Raw genomic sequence first — 22,930 nt, 5'->3', positions numbered from 1 at the left:
AGCTGGTGGATGAAGCCTCTCAGAAGGCAGTTACGCCAGGCTCCTGTTCGCAAGCATAGTAGAGTATCATTAATAGTGACAGAGGTTGGCTCTCTCCCAAGGAGTTGGTCTCAAGCTAGGCCAGTCATTTTGGTTTGCCATTCCTTCAATCCCTGTTCCATCTTTTTCTGTACACTTCTTGTAGGCGAGACAGGTTTTGGGTCAAAGGTTTTATGGGAGGGTTGATGTCCTCCTCCTTCCGTCTTGGGTACAGGAGGTGACAACTTCAGGCTTCTTAAATCCCGCTATTAGAAGTCTTGGGTAGGGTCACCTCATAGACTCCTGGGAGCATCCCCTGTCCCAGAGATGCCCCTCACCACCAATTTCCATTCTCAGTTCTGATCCTCCCCAGAACACCCACCCCCATTTCCCTTCCCCCCAACTCCTGCCCAGTTCCCTCCCTTCATCTACTTCAGGTATTTATTTTATATCTTCTTCCTAGTGAGATTCAAGCATCCTCTCTTGGTCCCTCCTTGGCTCCTTTGGGTCTGAGGATTGCAGCAATTTGGTTATCTTGTACTTTATGGCTAATATCTGCTTATTAGTGAGTATATGCCATGCCTGTCTTTCTAGGTTTAGGTACCTCACTCAGGATGATCTTCCATCTGTTTGTCTGAAAATTTTATGATGTCCTTGTTTTTAATAGTTGAATAGTATTCCATTGTGTAGATGTACCATGATTTCTCTAATTGAGGAACATATAGATTGTTACAATTTTCTGGCTATTATGAAGAAAGGTGCTATTAATATAGTTAAGCAAATGTCCTTGTGGTTTGGTGAAGCTATGCCCAGAAGTCTTGAGGTAGAGCTGTTGCCAATTTTCTGAGAAACCACCAGATTGATTTCCAAAGTGGTTGTAAAAGTTTGCACTCCTACGAACAATGGAAGAGTGTTCCCCTTGGTTCACATCCTCACCAGCATGTACTGTCATGTTTGGTTTTTATCTTATTCATTCTGATGGATGTAACATGGGATCTCAGAGGCATTTTGATTTGCATTTACATCATGACTAAGGACATTACATAAAGACTTTCCTAAGAGCTCTTTATTTGTAATCATTAAGGCACTGGACAGAATCTAGGTATTTTCTATTACAACTATCCATCAAGTTCATACGTGATTTATGATTTATGTTGTAAGAACATGTTGCATTTTGAAAACTTCCACAGATATATGTAGCATGGAAAAGGAAAGCAAGAAGACTTGAAAGGACAGTCAATTAGGAAATTGAGCCTATGCACCTTATTGAGGAAGTTGGACATTATTTTATAGAGAACAGATTCCACAGATGAAATAATATGAAATTTAAAGGCACTGAGGGTGAGGAGTCAAAATGTGGTAAATGACTAGAAGAGGTTTATTTTTACTGGCTACAGAAGAAAGAGTTAGAATAATTCATATAAACAAACACACAAGTTTTCAAAGGATTGTGGTCACAAGATGGAAACAGCAAGGCTAGTTTGGGACGCATAGCTTTGAAACTCATTGGCCATCAGTGATGAGGGAGGTGATAGCAATCAAAACAATTTCAGATAGACTGGTAAATAGGTAATTAAACAAGACATGCAATAGAGAAAAGTAGGGGAGTCTAAGAAGAAGAAGGCCACTGCCCTGAGATCCCTATGCCATGGTCTAATAGTAGTTAGCTTTAAAAAATAGAGTTCTGGACTACCATTGGATTCTGGAGGGGTTAGGACAGAGAAATAGTTTGAGGAGCCAACATATTACAAACAATGGAGGCAGATTAGGGGCAAGACTAAAATCTACAGTAAGCTGTTAATAGAAATAATGAGAGCTAAGGAGGGTAATCAAGAGATTACTTAGAAACTAACCATGGATTATTTAGAATCTGGAGAGAAAGAGAAGCAGATAAAAGAAACAAAGAGGCATATAAAAGACAAAAGTGTGGGAGCAAACATGTATCTAACAATTGAGGAACAAGAGCATTTCTTGGAGGATGGCAGCATAACCTGGTAGTGACAATTCTGGAATTTTGGTTTCTTAAAAACACAGAAATATTATAAGAATATACTTTCAAATATACTTTCATTTTAATCCCAGGTGTGGGGATATGGAGCTGTTTCAGAGTGTTCTCAGCAATTCTCTATGGTTTGCCTCATACTCTAGCAGAGGGATGGTTCTGCCAGACACAAATAGTCTCTGTGTTTGTTTGTTTTGGAATTCGGGGAACTTTTCAGAGTGTATAAATTTATGCTAGAGCCCTAAAAGGTAGAGTTCATGGTTGTTGTTGGTTTAGGGAGGTTGGTTGGTTGTTGGTTGTTGCTAGCCACAAGTTGTTAAGTACTCATGTGGAAAGAAGAAACAACAAGAAGAAGTTAGATGATCCTGATGGTGAAGAGCAAACTTGCTCCAAGGAAGTAAAGCCCCTAATTGGCAAGAAGTAGTCTAATGATAAGACCACCTCCTTTCAGACCCCCTGACTCTACTCAATGCTCTCACTTCTCTCTTTTCTAGTGTTAGAGGGTTGAAAAGGTGGAAGGAAGAAGAACCTATAAAGTAGCCACCCCCAGTTAGACAACCTTGTAGTATAAGTTGTAATGATCCAAGGAGCAGAGACTAGATGTCAGGTGACTTTTGTTGACCATAACAGTTAAAACATTTTAGACTAATCAGAAAAGAGAATAAAGACCAGGCTATAGGGGGTTCCGAGGAGAGTGGAATATGAGCAGCAGGAGAATATGAATACAGGAACCTGGTGATTCTGAAGATAATGAAAAGGACCTAGGGGTGGCTGAGAGTGAATTTTTCAAGTTGAGGTTTTAAAAAATAATTTATTCAGATTACATCCTGATTGTTATCCCCACCTTGTATCTTCCTGCTCTCCCTTCCCTCCCTCTCTCACTATATTCCACTCCCCTAGACCTGGGACAGAAGGGGACCTCCTTCCCTACCGTATGATCACACCCTGTCACGTCTCATCTGGACAGCCTGCTTCCCCTTCCTCTGAGTGCCACCAGGCCTCCCCAGTAAGGGGAAGTGGCCAAATAGGGGGCATCAGAGTTCATGTCAGAGTCAGTCCCCACTCTTCACATAATTGTGGAGAATGTGCTGTCCATTGGCTACATCTGAATATGGGGGTCTAGGTTTACTACATGCATTGTCTTTGGTTGGTACAGCAGTTTGTACAGGCCACCCTGGGTCTAGATCCACTGGCTGTGATGGTCTTCTTGTAGGGTTCCTGGATCCTCTGGGTCCTTCTATCTCCCTGTTCTCTTGTACCACTATCACCTGGAGTCCCAATAGCAAGTCCCAGGATCTGTCCCAATCCCCCACTAAGTGAAGACTCTCAGAGGATATCCATGTTGGGCTAGTTTCAATTATAAGTGAGTATATACCATGTGTATCTTTCTGGGTCTGGGTTAACTCACTCAGGATTATCATTTCTAGTTCCATCCATTTGCCTGCAAATTTCCAGAGTAGTATTCCATAGTGTAAATATACCACAGTTTATCCATTCATTGACTAAGGGATGTCTATGTTGTTTCCAGATTCTGGTTATTAGGAATAAGGCTGCTATGAACATAGTTGAGCAAATGTCCTTGTGTGGTAGAGCATCTTTTGTGTATATTCCAAGAAGTGGAATAGCTGGGTCTTGAGGAAGACCTATTCCCAATTTTCTGAGAAGTGCCAAATTGATTTCAAAAGTGGTTGTACAAGTTTGCACTCTCACCAGAAATGAAAGATTGTTTCCCTTTCTCCACATCCTCACTAGTATGTGCTGTCTCTTGAGTTTTTGATCTTAGATATTCTGATGGGTAGAAGATAGAATCTCAGACTCATTTTGATTTGCATTTTTCTGATAACTAGGGGCATTGAGCATTTCTTTAAGTGTTTCTCAGCCATTCAATATTCCTCTGTTGAGAATTCTCTGATTAGCTCTGAACCCAATTTCTTATTTGTGTTATTTGGTTTGGTCCTGTTTAATTTCTTGAGTTCCTTATATATTTTGGATATTAGCCCTTTGTCAGATGTAGGATTGGTAAAGATCTTTTCCCAGTCTGTATGCTGTCACTTCATTCTGTTGACTGTGGCCTCATAGAACGAGTTTAGTAATGTTCCATCCATTCCTATTATGTGAAGTAGTTTGAAGAGTATCAGTATTAGCTTTTTTTTGAAGATCTGGTATGATTCTGCACTGAAACCATCTGGCCCTGGGCTTTTTTAGGGGGGGTGGTTGGGAAATTTTTGATGACTGCTTCTATTTCTGTAGGAGAAATAGGAATATTTAATTTGTTTATTTGATCTTGATTCAACTTTGGCAACTGGAATCCATGAAGAAAATTGTCCATTTCCTTTAGATTTTCAAATTTTGTGGCATATAGGCTTTTGAAGTAACACTAAATGATTTTTTGAATTTCTTCAGTGTCTGTTGTTATGTCTTGCTTTTCATTTCTGATTTTGTTGATTTGGATACTATCTCTCTGACTTTTAGTTAGTTTGGCTAATAGTTTGTCTATCTTGTTGATTTTTTCAAAGACAAGCTCTTGGTTTTGTTGATTCTTTGAATTTTTATCTTTGTTTCTAATTTTTTATTTCAGCCATGAATTTGATTATATCTAGTCATCTACTTCTCTTGGGTGTTTCTGCCTCTTTTTTTCCTAGGACTTCCAGATGTGTCATGAAGTTGCCTATATGAGATGTTTCCAATTTCTTTATTAAGGCACTTAGTGCTATGAGCTTTCCTCTTAACACTGCTTTCAATGTGTCCCATAAATCTGGGTATGTTGTACCTTCATTTTCATTGAATTTTTGCAAGTCCCTAATTTCTTTCTTTATTTCTTCCCTGACCCAGTTGTCACTGAGTAGAGAGTTGTTCAGTTTCCAGATATGTGTAGGCATTGTGTTATTTCTGTTGTTGTTGAAGTCCAGCTTTAGTCCATAGTGGTCTGATAGAATACAAGGTATTATTTCAATCTTCTTGTAGCTGTTGAGGCTTGCTTTGTGACCTACTACATGATAACTTTTGGAGAAGGTTCCATGAGGTGCTGAGAAGAGGTATAATATTTTGTGTTTGGGTGAAAAGTTCTGTATAAATCTGTTAGATCCATTTTATTCATGATATCAGTTGGTGTCATTATTTCTTGGTTTAGTTTCTGTTTTGTTGACCTATTCTTTGGTGAAAGTGGGGTGTTGAAGTCTCCCACAATTAATGTACAGAGATCGATGTGTTGTTAAAACTTTATTAAAGTTTTTTACAAATATGTGTGCCCTTGTATTGTGATGTCATCTTGGTTGAATTTTCCTTTGATGAGTATAAAATGTCCTTCATCATCTCTTTTGAATGACTTTGGTTGAAAGTCTATTTTATTAGATATTAGAATGGCTACACCAGCTTGATTCTTGTATCCATTTGGTTGGAAGACCTTTTTCTTTTTTTTTTTTTTTTTTTTTTATTAATTTATTCTTGTTACATCTCAATGTTTATCCCATTCCTTGTATCTTCCCTCCCATTCCTCCCCCCCCCCCATTTTCCCATTATTCCCCTCCCCTATGACTGTTCCTGAGGGGGATTACGTCCCCGTATATATTCTCATAGGGTATCAAGTCTCTTCTTGGCTACTTGCTGTCCTTCCTCTGAGTGCCACCAGGTCTCCCCCTCCAGGGGACATGGTCAAATGTGAGGCACCAGAGTACTTGAGAAAGTCGTATCACACTCTCCACTCAACAGTGGAGAATATTCTGACTATTGGCTAGATCTGGGAAGGGGTTTAAAGTTTACCTCCTGTATTGTCCTTGGCTGGTGCCTTAGTTTGAGCGGGACCCCTGGGCCCAAATCTGCCTATCATATTGTTCTACTTGTAGATTTCTCAGACCCTCTGTATCCTTTTATTTTGCTATTGTCCCATGCGTCTCTCATTTAGAGTCCCAATAGGATGCCTTCCCCTCTGTCCCAGTTTCCTGGTAAGTGAAGGCTTTCGTGGGACATGCCCCTTGGGCTAGTATGCAGATATAAGTGAGTATATACCATTTGATTCTTTCTGCTTCTGGGTTAACTCACTCATTATGATCATTTCTAGCTCAATCCATTTATCCACAAATTTTGGGAATTCCTTGTTTTTAATAGCTGAGTAGTATTCCATAGTGTATATGTACCACAGTTTCTTTATCCACTCTTCTACTGAGGGATACTTAGGCTGTTTCCATGTTCTGGCTATTATGAATAAGGCTGCTATGAACATAGTTGAGCAAATTTTCTTGTTGTGTGCTGGAGCATCTTCTGGGTATATTCCAAGGAGTGGAATAGCTGGGTCTTGAGGAAGCCCTATTCCCATTTTTCTGAGATAGCACCAGATAGATTTCCAAAGTGGCTGTACTAGTTTGCATTCCCACCAGCAATGAAGGAGTGTTCCTCTCTCCCCACATCCTCGCCAGCATGTGGTGTCGTTGAGTTTTTGATCTTAGCCATTCTGATGGTGTAAGATGGAATCTCAGAGTTGTTTTGATTTGCATTTCCCTGATGACTAAGGAGGTTGAGCATTTCTTTAAGTGTTTCTCAGCCATTTGATACTCCTCTGTTGAGAATTCTCTGTTTAGTTCCAAGCCCCATTTCTCAATTGGGTTATTCGGTTTGGTGGTGTTTAATTTCTTGAGTTCTTATATATTTTGGATATTAGACCTTTGTCAGATGTAGGGTTGGTGAAGATTTTTTCCCAGTCTGTAGGCTGTCGCTTTGTTCTCTTGACAGTGTCTCCTGCCTTACAGAAGCTTCTCAGCCTCATGAGGTCCCATTTATTAATGGTTGACATTAAGGCCTGGGCCGTTGGTGTTCTGTTCAGGAAGTTGTCTCCTGTGCCAATATGTTCCAGGCTCTTTCCCACTTTTTCTTCTAAGTGGCTTAGTGTCTCTGGTTTTATGTTGAGGTCTTTAATCCACTTGGATTTGAGTTTTGTGCAAGGTGACAAATATGGGTCCAGTTTCATTTTTTTACACATAGACCTCCAGTTAGACCAGCACCATTTGTTGAAGATGCTATCCTTTTTCCATTGAATGGATTTGGCTTCTTTGTCAAAAATCAAGTGACCATAAGTGTAGATTCATATCTGGGTCTTCGATTCGATTCCACTGATCAACCAGCCTGTTGCTGTGCCAGTACCATGCTGTTTTAATTACTATTGCTTTATAGTACAATTTGAGATCAGGTATGGAGATTCCTCCGGAGCACCTTTTATTGTACAAGATTGTTTTAGCTATTCTGGGTTTTTTGTTTTTCCATATGAAGTTCAGAATTGAACTTTCAATGTCTTTAAAAAATTGTGTAGTTATTTTGATAGGGATTGCATTGAATCTATAGATTGCTTTTGGTAGGATGGCCATTTTTACTATGTTAATTCTCCCGATCCATGAGCAAGGAAGATCATGCCATCTTCTCAAGTCATCTTCAATCTCTTTCTTCAGAGTTTTGAAATTTTTTTCATACAAGTCCTTCACTTGCTTAGTTAGGGTAACTCCTAGATATTTATATTGCTTGTGGCTAATGTGAAGGGTGTGGTTTTCCTAAGTTCTTCCTCTGCAAGCTTGTCATTTGTGTATAGGAAGGCTACAGACTTTTTTGAGTTATTGTATCCAGCCAATTTGCTGAAGGTGTTTATCAGCTTTAGGAGTTCTCTGGTGGAGTTTTTGAGGGTCACTTATGTACACTATCATATCATTTGCAAAGAGGGATAATTTGACTTCCTCCTTTCCCATTTGGATACCCTTGATCTCCTTTTGTTGTCTTAGTGCTCTGGCTAGAACTTCGAGTACTATAGTGAAGAGATATGGAGAGAGTGGGCAGCCTTGCCCTGTTCCCGATTTTAGAGGAATTTCCTTGAGTATCTCACCATTTACTTTGATTTTGGCTATTGGCCTGCTGTATATAGCCTTTATTATGTTGAGGAAAGTGCCTTGTATCCCCAATCTCTCTAAAACTTTAAACATGAATGGGTGTTGAATTTATCAAATGCTTTCTCTGCATCCAAGGAGATGATCATGTGGTTTTTTATTTTCAGTTGTTTATATGGTGGATTACATTGATGGATTTCCGTATATTAAACCATCCCTGCATGCCTGGAATGAAGCCTACTTGGTCATGATGAATGATATCTTTGATGTGCTCCTGTATTCGTTTTGCAAGTATTTTATTTAGTATTTTTGCATCTATGTTCATAAGAGAAATTGGTCTGAAATTCTCTTTCTTTGTTGAGTCTTTGTGAGGTTTAGGTATCAATGAGACTATGGCCTCATAGAATGAATTTGGTAATTTTCCATCCATTTCTATCTTTTCGAGTGGCTTGAAGAGTATCGGTATTAGCTCGCCCTTAAAGGTCTGGTAGAATTCTGCACTGAAACCATCTGGCCCTGGGCTTTTTTTGGTTGGGAGACCATCGATGATTGCTTCTATTTCTGTAGGGGAAATGGGACTATTTAGCTTGTTTATCTGTTCTTCATTCAACTTTGGCAAGTGAAATTGTTCAAGAAAATCATCCATTTTCCTTAGATTTTCAAATTTTGTGGCGTATATGCCTTCAAAGTAGGATCTTATGATTCTTTGAATTTCTTCAGTGTCTGTTGTTATGTCTCCCTTTTCATTTCTGATTTTGTTGATTTCAATACTGTCTCTCTGCCTTTTTAGTTAGTGTGCTAATGGTCTGTCTATCTTGTTGATTTTCTCAAAGAACCAGCTTTTGGTTTTGTTGATTCTTTGGACTGTTTTCTTAGTTTCTAATTTGTTAATTTCAGCCCTGCGTTTGATTATTTCCAGGCGTCTACTTCTTGGGTGTTTCTGCTTTTTTTTCTAGGGCTTCCAGTTGTGTTGTTAAGATGCTTATGTGCGATGTTTCCAATTTCTTTTTAAAGGCACTTAGTGCTATGAATTTCCTCTTAGCACTGCTTTCAATGTATCCCACAAATTTGGGTATGTTGTTCTTCATTTTCATTGAATTTCAGAAACTCCTTGATTTCTTTCTTTCTTTCTTCCCTGACCCAGGTGTCATTTAGCAGAGAGTTGTTTAGTTTCCACGTACGTGTAGGCTTTTTGTTATTTCTGTTGTTGTTGAATTGCAGCCTAAGAGCATGGTGATCTGATAGGATACAAGGTATTATTTCAATCCTCTTGTATCTATTGAGGCTTGCTTTGTGACCTATGATGTGATCAATTTTGGAGAAGGTTCCATGGGGTGAAGAGAAGAAGGTGTATTCTTTCTTGTTTGGGTGAAAGGTTCTATAGATATCTGTTAGATCCATTTGACCCATGGCATTGGTTAATGATGTTATTTCTCGGCTTAGTTTCTGTTTCAATGACTTATCCTTCAGTGAGAGTGGGGTGTTGAAGTCTCCCACTTATTGTGTGGGGATCGATGTGTGGTTTAAGCTTTTTTAGGAGATCTTTTACATAGTGGGTGCCCTTGTATTGGGAGCATAGATGTTCAGAATTGTGATATCATCTTGGTTGACTTTACCTTTGATGAGTATGAAGTGTCCTTCCTCATCCCTTTTGATTAATTTTGGTTGAAAGTCTATTTTGTTCGATACTAAAATGGCTACGCCTGCTGCTTCTTGTGACCATTTGCTTGGAATATTTTTTTCCAACCTTTTACCCTGAGGTAATGCCTTCATTATGGGTGAGATGTTTTCTTGGATGCAGAAGAATGTTGGATCTTGTTTATGTACCCATTCAGTTAGTCTGTGTCTTTTATTGGAGAATTGAGGCCATTGATGTTGAGAGATATTAATGACCAGTGACTGTTAAGAGTCTTAATTTTGATGTTGTTTCCAGTCGAGCGTTTGTGTAGTTGTGTTTTTGCCATGGGATAGTTATCTATTTCCTGGGTAGTTTTTGGTTGTAGCTTGACCCTTTGGGATGAAGTTTTCCTTCTAGTACCTTCTGTAAAGCTGGGTTTGTGGATAGGTACTGTTTGAATTTGTTTTTGTTATGGAATATTTTGTTTTCTCCATCAATGGTTATTGATAATTTTGCTGGGTAAAGTAGTCTGGCCTGGCATCTGTGGTCTCTAGGGTTTGCAGGATCTCTGTCCAGGCCCTTCTGGCTTTTATGGTCTCTGCTGAGCAGTCGGGTGTAATTCTGATAGGTTTACCATTAAATGTTATTTGGCCCTTTTCCCTTGCAGCTTTTAATATTTTTTCTTTGTTCTGCTTTTTGTGTTTTGATTATTATGTGGCGGGCGGCAGTTTTTCTTTTCTGGTCAATTCTATTTGGTGTTCTGTAGGCCTCTTGTATGTTTATAGGCATCTCTTTCTTTAGATTGGGGAAATTTTCTTCTATGATTTTGTTGAGAATAGTTTCTGGGCCCTGGAGTCTGATGTCTTCTCTTTCTTCAATGCCTATTATCCTCAGATTTCTTCTTTTCATGGTGTCCTTAATTTCTTGGATGTTTTGTGTCAGGAGTTTTCCAGATTTGGCATTTTCTTTAATAGTTGATTCAATATCTGTGATTGTATCTTCTAGCCCTGAGATTCCTTCTTCCATCTCTTGGATTCTGTTAGAAAAGCTCACCTCTGTGTTGCTTGCCTTCTTCTCTGAGGTCTCATGTTCTTGTTTTTCTTCTGTCTGTGTGTTTATCATTGAATCCATTTTCATTTTCAGATCTTGAACTGATTTTTTGATTTCTTTCATCTGATTTTTTGTATATTCCTGAGTTTCTTCCATTGCCTCTTTATAGGGGAAGACCTTTTTCTACATTTTTATGCTGAGGTAATATCTACCATTGTAGCTGAGATGTGTTTCTTCAATGCAGAAGAATGTTGGATCTTGTTTATGCATCCGTTATGTTAGTCTGTGTCCTTTTATTGGAGAGTTGAGACCACTGATATTGAGAGACCAGTGTCTCTCAACAAACCAGTGTCTGTTAAGTCCCTTGATTTTGATGTTGGTTGTGATAGAGTGTTTGTGTGTTTGTCTGGCTATGTTTTGCTACAGTGAAGTTATCTAATTCCTTTGTTATCCTGGTTGTAATTTGTCACTTTGGGTTGGAGTTTTCCTTCTAGTAACTTCTATAGGGCTGTACTTGTGGCTAGGTACTATTTAAATTTGTATTTGTTACTGAATATCTTGTTTTCTCCATCTATGGTTATTGAAAACTTCACTCAGTATAGTAGTCTGGAATAGCATCTGTGGTCTCTTAGGGTTTGCAAGATCTCAGCCCAGGCCTTTATGGATTTTATGGTCTCTGCTGAGAAGTCAGGTGTGTTTTTGATAGGTTTGCCATTATATTTTACTTGGCCTTTTTCCCTTGATGCTTTACTTTTTTTCTTTATTCTGTATATTTTGTATTTTGATTATTATGTGATAGGAGGATTTTTCTTTTCTGCTCTATTCTATTTGGTGTTCTGTAGGCCTCTTGAATGTTTATTTGCATCTCTTTCCTTAACTTGGGGAAATTTTCTTCTGTGATTTTGTTGAGAATATTTTCTGGGCCTTGGAGCCAGGCATCTTCTCTTTCCTCCATTCCTATTATCCATAGGTTTAGTCTTTTTATGGTATCCTTGATTTCTTGGATGTTTTGTGTCAGGAATTTTTCAAATTTAACATTTTCTTTGATGATTACATCAAATTCTTCTATTGTGTCTTCTACACACGAGATTATATCCTCCATCTCTTGAATTCTGATGCTTATCTCTGCAGTTCCTGTTTTCTTCTCTAAGTTCTCTCCTCCTGGTTTTCTTCTCTTTGCGATTTTATCATTGTTTCCAATTTCTTTTCTTTTCTTTTTTGATTTTTTAAAAATAAATTTATTCTTGTTACATCTCAATGTTTATCCCATCTCTTGTATCCTCCCATTCTTCCCTCCCTCCCATTTTCCCATTATTCCCCTCCCCTATGTCCATTTTCATCTTCAGATTTAGAACCATTTTATTGATTTCCTTTGTCTGATTGTTTTCATTTTCCTGAATTTCTTCCACTTATTTCTTCATTTCCTCTCTATAGCTTCTGTCATGGCCTCTCTAAGGTCCTCAATCTGTTTGGCTGCATCTTCCTGAATTTGTTTACGGATTTTGTTTGTTTCCTCCATTATCATCTTTATTATTAAGAATTCGAGGTCATTTTCTTGTGCTTCAACTGGGCTTGTGTTTCCAGGGTTGAATTCTTTGTGATAACTGGGTTCTGCAGATGCCATATTATTTTGTTTTTTGTTGTTAGTGATTTTTTACCCTGACCTTTAGTCATCTTGCTGTTTCTGACATCGGGAGGTAGTTTCTGTTTTCCTTCACTGGCCATTGAGAGCAGTTTGTTGGCTAATGTCTATAGGTTGAGATCCCTCACTGGTGTGGCTTAGGGAAACTTTCCCTGGATCAGGTAGGTGACCTGGGTTCAGCTGCAGGGGACTTTGCTCCACACCCTGCGATCTCTACTGGGCAAGCAGAGGTTGGTGCTGGTGTTCTGTAGCCCAAGGTTCAGTCCAAGAGAGTGTAAGTACAGCCTGTTATCATGCCTTTGCCTTGGCTTTGGAGACCCTGCCCTCAGCCACTGGGGCCCTGGGGCTTTGGCTTAGTCCTCCAGAGAGTGTAGTTACTAAGTGCTTGCTTTTGACTGGGCTTTCATAGATATGCCTGTTCCCACTCAGGCCTTGGGGCCTCTGCTCAGTTGGCCAGAGAGTGTGGGTATAGCGAGCTGCCTTGTGGCAGTTGGCTGGTCTTCTGTTTCAATTCCTGTGCAAAATAGGGCCCTGGGGCCTTGGTTCAGTCAGCCAGAGAGTGGAGGTACAGTGTGCAAGCACACACTGGCTTGTGGCAGTCAGTTGGCTGGGCTCCCATGTGCATGCACATACATGTTAGGCACAAGGCCCTTAATTCCATCTGCCAGAGAGTGCAGGAACCATGCTGTAGCCAGAGTTCATGTCCAAAGCCAGCTGCCTCTAAACCCCTGCATGGTTCCTGGGTCCCTCTGTGGACTAGCGGGGTGGGTTGAGGTCAGACCCACTGTTCTCCTGGTTCTCCCTTGGGAGAGATACAGATGCTGGCATTCACCACCCAGAGTTCAGTCCCAGATACTGAGTCTGAGATGCAGAACGCAGACGCCACTCGCAGGAAGGTATGAGGCCAATCTCTGGGGACTGGACACCCATCTTCCATGGACCAGTTGGATGGCCCCAGGCCAGACCCACCTGTGCTCTGCACCATGTGGACCCCTCTCACCTAGGGCTTTCTGGGTCTTGTGGTCTATAGCTCCCAGCACAGTCCCTAGGCTCCATCCTGCCAATCGATGCTGTGCATGATTGGTGCCACCATCTTCGGTCTCCTCAAGTTGGTATTTTAAACAGCATTTCTCCATTGTTTCTCATGACTGAAGCTGTAAAATGATGGATTCTATTTGACAGTAAAAAGGTACGCACAAATAGGCAAAGCCGAGTGTGAGTTCTCTGGATGGAATCAGGAGTTAGGGAGAGGAAGACCTTAGGTAGATTTGTCTCTTGCACTGAGGTTAAGCAGACCAGGGGCTAAGAGTCTGTGTGATACCTATATTCCAGGAACTTTTAATTTACATGCAGGCCAGTCTTATGCAAATGAACGAAGCTTTAGGCAGATAGATACAGATCACAGAGGCTGATCTAGTCCTATGGATAGATAAGGAATAAGACAATGTTAACTGTGCTCCATTACTCTGAACCAGTGGACTACTAAGATAAAAAAATGACTAAAAAGGAGAGGCTGTGTACTGTGTTGCCAAGCACTTGCTGCAAGGAGATGGATAAAAGTAAATTATTATTCATAGGCACTTGATAAGTGCTCTTTGCCTACTGAGGTCCTCTGTTTCAATATTATAGAGACTTCTATAGATAATTAGGTAGAGTCTTTAAGAGCTCCTAATACAGATTTCTTCCCCCCCGCCCCCACTCGTGTGTGTGTGTGTGTGTATGTGTGTGTGTGTGTGTGTTAGATGAGATTGAACCCAGCACCTTATGTATGCTAGGGATTCAGTAATCCGTATGCTCAGCCTTGGTTAGAAAATTCATAAAGGAACAGTCAATACTTCCTTCAACTCTGGAGTTTCAGGATGGAGCACAGGTGACATATTGATACAGAAGCTGCACGCTGAATGGTTTAGACTGAGTCCATACAATTCAAGTGCATTTTTCATGAATCCATTAACTATTGTAATCACTTCACCAAATTACAAATGATGGTTTCATGGCCTCAAGTCCTTTTCCTGCTACCTTCCATATAAGTACTGGAAATTTCCAACATGTTTGTGAATTTGTTATCTCAAAAATGTTACATCAGTGGAATCACACCATCTAGGTCCTGTTAAGGTTGGTACGATTCCCCTGAAATAAACTCAACACATTTATCAGTGAAAAAAAATTTTTTTAGAAATCTTAATTTATGTGAAAGTAAATATTTAAAGGTACTCAAGACATTCTTTCAAAGCAGAAAAGTTAGTTCCGGTTGATATATTTCCTCATTCAGGAATTCAGGAAATATTCACTGAACCCCAAGTGTGTACCAGGCACTGTTCCATACATTGGGAAAAAGAGTGAAGAAAAGAACAAATAAACCCCATATCGAGAAAGCTCAGTTCAAGAGGGAAACAGAGACAATCAGTATATAATGATATTTGTGTTGCTTTCAGGTTGGAGTAAAGTTAAGTAAGACTTAGGGTGGAAGTCACCAGGAGTACTGTGAAATGGCTGCTTTACATAAATGTCCCAAACCATTGGTGATAAGGTGCGGGACCTGATGTAAAGGAGCCAGCTGCATGAAGACTTGGAGGCAGAGTAGCTATTGCAAATAAAGACAACAAATGGATAAGGATCTCCAAGACCAGCTCAGTAGAGGGGATGAAAACAAGATCAATGCCTGGCCTGCACTTTGATGAACAAGCCACAGCTCTCCCCCAAGTCTGATGTGTTTTCTCCTAAATATCATTCTAACGGTAATTCCAATGTCAAGGGCTGCGTAGTGGTTAAGAACAGACTTTGAGAGTTGCGGCTACGTCTCTGTGGTAGAGCATTTGGCTGCAACGCATGAGCAAAGCCCCAGGCTTGCTCTCCAGTTTTGCACTAAGCAGAAAGTGGCTCTAGTTCCATTTAAATTCCAACCCTTAGGATTCAGCCGTTCAGCGCATTTGCTGATCTTGCAAAGGACGAGAGTTCAATTATCTGCCTCAAAAGGTGGTTCAGAACCATCTATAACTCCAATTCTGGGAGATCTTCTGCCCTCTCTCGCCGCAGGCACCAGTAATGCATAAGCATGCATTCAGGCAAAACACTCAAACATATGAAACAAAATGAAATATTTTAAAATAATAATAAAAAAAAAGTCTGACCCCTTTAATCCATTTGCCTTGGGAAACTTCTACACAACAGAATCATTCTGACATAGCTTATTACCTAACACATAGCAGTAATAGCAGTAACTGCCTCATACTATTGCAAGGATGGCCTACTCGGAGGGAGGTGCTACTTAAGAAACTGCTGGATATATGCAAAGTGCTCCTTACATAACGTAATTCTGCTACTGCCCCTCCCACCCCATTGCATTATATGGGGAGATAAGACCTTTTAGCTTTATTTCTTTCATGATGATTGTTAGTTCTGAGTATGACATAACTCAATCAACTCTACAGGAAGTAACTTACATTGCTATTTCCTCATGAGACCTACAGTAGTGATAGCCTGGGTGTCAGTGAAAAATGAACCTGTGAAACACACTGATCGCAATAGTTTTAATGGGCGTGAATGATGTTAAGGGGCTTTCCCACAGAGCTCCTGCTGAAAATAAGTGGAAGGCATGCTGTGGACTGCTATCCAACCAGGTGAGGTGTTTTCCTTCAGAAAAATTATGCTCGCTGCCCCCTGCACCTCCCCCACAGGCATGCACTTTAGTTGTTGAAAGGTAAATATCTCTTATCTTACCATAATGGTTAAAAAACAAAATCTTGCTACTTTTAAATTGGATCTTTTTAAGTCCAATAAAATTTGACATAGTGGGTATGAGGCAACAATTGTGTACAGAAAATATATTTTAACATCTTTATATTCCTAATTTCAAGTTTTGACTTAAAGTTCATGACATTGAAAGCTACCTTAAGTATTAAAAATGTTTCTAGACTTATTATTCAGGATGTTCTATATAAAACAAGTGGAGAAATTATTAAATTTCTTAGTAAAGAAACCTAGATTGTCTCAGGAATATGAAAATTGTTGAAAAAAAATCTGTCTATACAGAACTTCCTTGGAAAATAGTAAAGAAATATCCCAAACTTACCCTTTGCTTTAACACCTGAAAATTTGTGAATTTAAACTTGTGTAGATGCTATTCACTATGACTCAAGTGAAATTTTAGGCAACTGTAGCTAACATTTACATTAGTTGGTTATTAAGAATTACTGAAATAAAATTTTCATTTATTATGTACTTTGTATAGAAGAAAGCAAACACTATGCATTATGATCTACTTAATAAATAAACTAACCTTAGTACATAAAGTTTATACATGTACTTTTAAAGTCTGAAATGAGGATATTTCTCTCTTTTTTTCTTTCTTTCTTCTAAGTATTTAAGACAGTATCTCTGTAGACCAGACTGGTCTTTGAGTCACAGAGATCAACCTGCCTCTGCATTGTGAGTGCTTGGGTTAGAGATATGTGGCACCATGTCCAACTAAATGTGAATTTTTCTTTGTTGATATTTCATATGTTTTGAACTTTTTCATATACAAAATTACAAACATTTGAGGAACCATGAGATTAACTCAATCCATCGTCTCTATGTTCACTCTGATGCAGCTAAGTTCTAAGTAGCTTTGCTGAAGTTACAAACGTGAAGCTAGAGCTGTTTCTATTACAGTATGATCCTTCAAATGTTTCTTTTACTTTTAGGTCGAACAAGTATGTGGCTTCAATTTTTCATGTCTGTCACTGTCCTGTGTGATATTACACAGGACAGAAAAACAGAGCTTTGAGCTTCTTATTTAACCCTCTGCCGAATCATTGCTATAAGTATTGATTTTTTTTCTTATTATCCATAACCAGTGAAATATGTGTAAAAGTAGGCTTCTAATTTTAGAGTATTAACATTAGAAAATCCCAAGTAAAAGCCCCACAGATTAGGTGTCTCCTGGGAAGCACAAAAGAGAGGCTTTCTTTCTACCATCCACATGTATTACCTCTAGCTCAGTATAGCCGTGTTCTCTGGGGGGGTGATCTTCATTCTTATTTCATTTCTGTTTACAGAAAGACAGGCACAAAGCAGAAAGCGTGGATTTGTGTGGTGCACGTATAGAATGGGCCTCGGAAAAATCAAGCAAAAAGAGTGTCTTTCAGGTAAGAATGCCACATGTACTCAATTTATTCCTGTTTCATCTAAATCGGAGCTCTCTTGGGTAATCAGAATAAGATGACCCTCCCCTGATCTTTTTATGTGTAGGAGATATTTGTCTGGAAGTCTTTGTGAAAGACTGAGTCTGACTCCTCTTCCTTGTGGAATTGCAGGATTATTTTGTATTTTTCCCTGATGATGGGTTACTATCTAAACAAACACAAACAAGCAAACAAAAGGATGTTTTGTGTTGATTAATTTACAACTTCATTGAATTTTGCGATGTATTTGATAGTTGTTTGGGGTGCCAACCTAGAATTGCTTTACTTAGATTTAATGCAGTACTTTGAAACACACACGAATTAAGACCCACTAATTATAAGCTATTCTCATTCATTGCCATCCCTGCCTTCCAGTGATTAACTATATTTACAGTGAAAGTAAGGATGGGGAGAGAGAGGAGCTGCGTGATAGGGATGGCAGGAGGGTGTGAAAGGGAGGTGGGGGAATAATCAAAATGCAGTTTATAAATGTAAGATGTTGTCAGAGCACCAGTTTAATTAATAATGAATGTTAAATCTGATCCTTTTATATTGAATACTTTTACTTTTGGAAGAAAAAATTGCTATGATAGATCAACAGAAGCAATCATATTCCACCGAGTGTAAAAAAAAAAAAAAAATCCCATAAAATCCTTTAAAGAGTGGAAACTGGAAACTATGATATTTCACATGTGCTTTTACCAAATCATGACTTGACATGCTTTTTTTTAGTAAGTATGTTAGATTATAAGTTTGATCTGTATTTCATGTTAGCTGATATATAATATCTACATTTTTCAAATCAAATAATTTTGTTATATTTTAGAATTATTCCATTTAGGAATGAAGGGAATAGCTCAGTACATAATAATTAATGTTAAATATTTTCTGCAATAATTCACTCTTTAAGTAAAGCTCAGTAGTTATATAATAAAATACAATGGTGAAATAGATATAAGGACATAACAGCAGCGTAGGAGGGTGAACTTTGTTGCTTCTACTCATATGAGAAAAAAAGTTCACTTCCAGTGTGTCCAGTATGGTTTACTTTCTACAGGAACTTACTTAGGTATGTTAAAATAATTTGGCCTATTCAGATTTAAAACGGAAAAACTACACATGTCCTAGGATAAATTATCTTTCTGTTTCTAGTTTTACTCTACTTAAATATAGAGAAAGCCTTAACCAAAAATTAAGTGAAAGGTTAGATATAATTATCATCTGTCAACTAAAAATAAAATTTTAAAAAAGAAAGAGGAAGGAAGGAGGCAGGAAGGCAGGAAGGCAGGCGCAGAGAGCAGTGATCTAGAAGCAAATGGAAGAGAACTCAGAATTTAGAGAATCAAGGTATATATAATAAAATGAACTTTATTTGCAAGTGAGAAGGTAAGGATCAGTAACAAAGTAACAATCGTCTCCCCTGATATCTTCCTCCTGGTGTTATCCCGCAACAATAGTAAAACGCAAAGGTCGCAACCCAAGTCAGGTTCTCAACCTGAGGGTCGCGACCCCACGGGGGGGGGAAAAAACGTTTGTATTACAATTCATAACAGTAGCAAAATGCACAACATGAACAACTGTAGTAAAGGGTTGCAACATTATGAAGGTTGTTGTAGACTCACATGTATTGTGGGTTTACCTGATTAATATAAGCTTAAAAGAAAAAATTAAGATCAGTTTTAAGAACATTATGATATACATACATACATACATATATATATATATATATATATACATACATACATATATATATAAAATATATATATATATTAAGTATATATTATATATATATATTTCTCAAATCAATATATATATTATATATATTATTATATATATAAATATATATTATATATATTAAATATATATATATTAAATATATATTATATATATATATATATTTCTCAAATCAAGGTCTTCCAATGACATTAAAATCTGTTTTCACTGTTTACAAACTTAGTGGCTTCAAAATTCTTGTCACCTATTTTGCTTTGTAATATAATTGAACGGTTCATGGGACCTTAAGCCATTTATACTTGGTAGGGTATATGTACAGATGGTGTGATAGGTATATAGATAGGTAAATGATAGATTGTAGATAGATGATATGTAAATAAATTCTTGATAGTTTTGTATATAGAAATAATTTATTATAAAGATAACGTGAAGAACAAAGTTAAAGGGAAGTTCTAGTATAATTTTCTCTTCGTTGAGTTTGGACAAATTATCTGACTTGTCATGAACTTAGGTAAAATTTACAAATATGTACCCATAGAGTAGACCAGTACAGTCAGCTGTTTGAGCAGGTCAGCATAAATTACTTCTAAAGTTCTGTGAACAAAAAAGCTTTGGGAAGAAACTGCCAGGCAACTAAGTCCAGACAACGTGCATCAATATTTGATTAGATACATTAGCTGGGCTAAGTCTCAAATGATCAGAATAAACATGATTATATCTCAAAAAACACGGCGTTAAGGCATGGGCTGGGTCTGGAGTACGTGTAAGGGTTTCATTACCTACTGAATAATGAAATGCTTCTTCTTCACTGAAAAAGATGCTCCTAACTTCAGCTGAGGTACCACATCAAAAATAGTTTTAGGATTCCAAGTTTGAATTAGGCTTGATACTCAATCTCAGCCTATGAATTATAGATTACAGATAGCAAACGACTATTGAGATTTTTAGTTCCAGAAGAATCAAAGAAGAGCAAAATTAGAAATAATTTAAAATTTGAAATCTGTCTTTAAAAACTTGATGGATTGGCAATTATATACCACATAATTACCATGTCTTCAGAGAAGTCAAACTTGAAATGAAAAGGAAAACAAACAAAAAAATTGTAAGTGCCTGAGATAGGCTGGAAGCACATTTTTGATACAGAAAAAATGGAATATTTTTCATTCACTGTTTGTACTATTTAGACATCTGACTTGTTCATTTTCTGTACTTAACAAAATGCAAGTTTTTTTCACAGACAACTTTCCATGGAACTCAGTATGGATTCAATCTTTTTCAAATAGTACACACTGATATTGTAGTAACAAAATTATAGCTTTAATATGTAACAACTCTTGGTGAATCAAAATGATATTCACTTTCCAAGACCAGAAACCTCTGCCTACTTTGGAACCAGAATCTTTGGACTAATTTTGTTGATAGGCATCATTTAACTGCAAGTAATACTTTATGAAATGCTGTTCTTACTATGATACATTATCCATGACATGTATCCATACAGGTGTCAAAACCTGTATAAATAAAGCTTTAAATAATGTAAATAGGTATACATTTATATTGAATTATTTGATCTTCAGAAATGCAGTGAGCATTTAAACACATGCACAACACACACACACACACACACACACACACACACACACACACACACACACACACACAAAGAAGCTTTGCAGTTGTGAAAGGACCATAGAAATTCTAAACTAAATAAGTGAATGCACGTTGCTCTTACTTTTGTTTAGTTCTGCAGAGTGATATCATGGCCCATCATGACTCTGATATAGCCTGAGATAACACTTCACCTGTGAGCAATTTGGGATGAACTTTAGACAACTTCTTAGTTACCTAAAAGCAAAGCCAGGTCTTTATCAGGGAGACCCTGGGCAAAAGATTTATCCTCAAATCACATGTTTTAAACATTTCTGCTAAGTGCTGGTTTGCTCTTCAGTGTTTAGCCTGAAATTTAAAGCACTGAGGATTAAAAGGATTACAACATAATCTTAAATAATCCCAAATGTCATTTAAGGAGAGATAGTTATAATAACTAAACAAAATCCCACTTAAAGGTGACAGTACTGCCAGACGGCCTGCAATGCACAGGAGAAGCTACTATCTGCTCTTTTCTCACTGGACACATTCGGCACTTACATCACCCTATGTCAGGAAGTTTAACTAATAACTTACTTATAAAATCAGTTATAAGAACACAAAATTTGAGGGAAGATTTAAAAGCTATTCTTGTTTCAAAGTTGAAGGGAAATTTCACTTAAGTTGATTTCCTTCTTTTGAAGTTGAGGCTCTTTGAATGTCTGGGCTAAGGAATTCCTGACACGCTGTCAAACAGGACAGGACATCAACATAACCCCAGTCTTCCAGGGACATCACTTGTTTAAAAGGAGAAGGAGCTGAGCATGGTGGGTCACACCTTTAATCGCAGCTATCTGATCTGCAGAGGCAGGTGATCTCTGTATGAGGCTAGCCTAGCCTACATAGCAAGTTCAAGGACACTGGGGATACAGAGACCTTGTCTCGAAAACCAAAAGCAAGACTGAGGACAGAGTAATGTTATTATTTCCATTATATCAATTGGAAATAATTTATCCTATTACTTCTGAGTGTGGGCTTAGATTTTTTTTTTAAAAAAAAACCCTACTTTATTTAGGGCTCTTAAACACTTCTACCTCGCTTACAACCCACTGGTCTGAGGTAGGGGAGAAAGAAGGCTTGTGAACGTCTTTAGATGTACTTCTTTGAGGGTGAGTCCAGTCTTTGTTGTCAGGATACCAGCAGAGCAGCAAACAGCAAACAACAGCAGTGGTAGTACAATTTAGTAGAAATAACAAGACTCCACCAAAGCAGCAGGAGTCAGCAAGACTCAGCAGGAGTGCCACAAGAAGTTCTCTGTAGTGTTTTTTCTCCCTGCAAAGCGAAATGTAGAAAAGCAAAGACCAGAGAAGTGATGTGAACCGTTACAAAGCACAGTGATGCAATAGTGTTGTCTCACTGTCTGTGGGCTTCTATTTATCCCTTCTCAGAGTCCACTCCAGGATGTTTTCCAGCTGGCAAAAACCCGACCCCTCACATGAAACAGTTTCCAGAAAAAAATTACACACCTTCTCACCAGTCTGTTTTCCACTAGTGAAGATCATGAGTGTGTTTTCATCAGCAGCAAAATGTTCCTAAATCCCACACAGGGGACCAAAACAACAACAACAACAACAACAACAACAACAACAACAACAAAATCATATTCACATGACACAACTGAGTCTTTAAAGAAACCAAAAACTTCCACTTCACATGAGATTCCTTTTTTCCTGTCAGGTAAACCAGTTTTATATATAAGACTAGAAATTATTTCAGCTGCTGTACTTATTTGAGGCAGGAGACTGGGCATGTTTTAGCACTTCAGAATGTTATTGCTGGGGCTAGACCTGGATACACTTAGGATAACAGGCAACCAAGAAAACAATTTGGAAATTTTATCTGCAACATAAACCAAGTGTTATAAGATTCTGAAAGTATAACGGAAATGAAGAACAAGGATATAAGGTTTGGGTCCCTCGTTCTTTTCTCAGTAGGAAGTAAAAGATAGCAACTAATTATTTAAGATACTGAAACCTCTGCCCTCTGAAGACATATTTTCTTCAGACCTAGCATTTTATAAAACTTGCTGCTGAATTTATTGGATGTTTATAGATCACACATATTAATTTGTAAAATACTACCAGCTAATAAATAATAAGTAGAACTATGTCAATTGCTTACCTGGAAGACTAGGAGGAACATGGGGATGACTTAGGGAGATAGTGTCCACCTCACACCTGTCAGCAGTTATTC

At 38.2% G+C, this 22,930-nt stretch overlaps 1 protein-coding gene across 1 annotated transcript in view; it reads left to right on the top strand.

Annotated features, from left to right (window-relative positions):
• Arhgap15 (Rho GTPase activating protein 15) overlaps positions 1–22,930 on the top strand; it is a 594,474-nt gene that overhangs the window by 94,937 nt on the left and 476,607 nt on the right. The window contains exon 6 of the mRNA XM_051166277.1: positions 17,231–17,320. Within this exon, the coding sequence (XP_051022234.1) occupies positions 17,231–17,320 (90 nt within the window). The remainder of the gene's footprint in view (positions 1–17,230; positions 17,321–22,930) is intronic.

The sequence above is a fragment of the Acomys russatus genome, chromosome 24 (assembly GCF_903995435.1).
Source record: "Acomys russatus chromosome 24, mAcoRus1.1, whole genome shotgun sequence".
Classification (NCBI taxonomy): Eukaryota; Metazoa; Chordata; class Mammalia; order Rodentia; family Muridae; genus Acomys; species Acomys russatus.
Note: the sequence above shows the minus strand (reverse complement) of the source record. Positions and strands in the feature narration are given on the sequence as shown.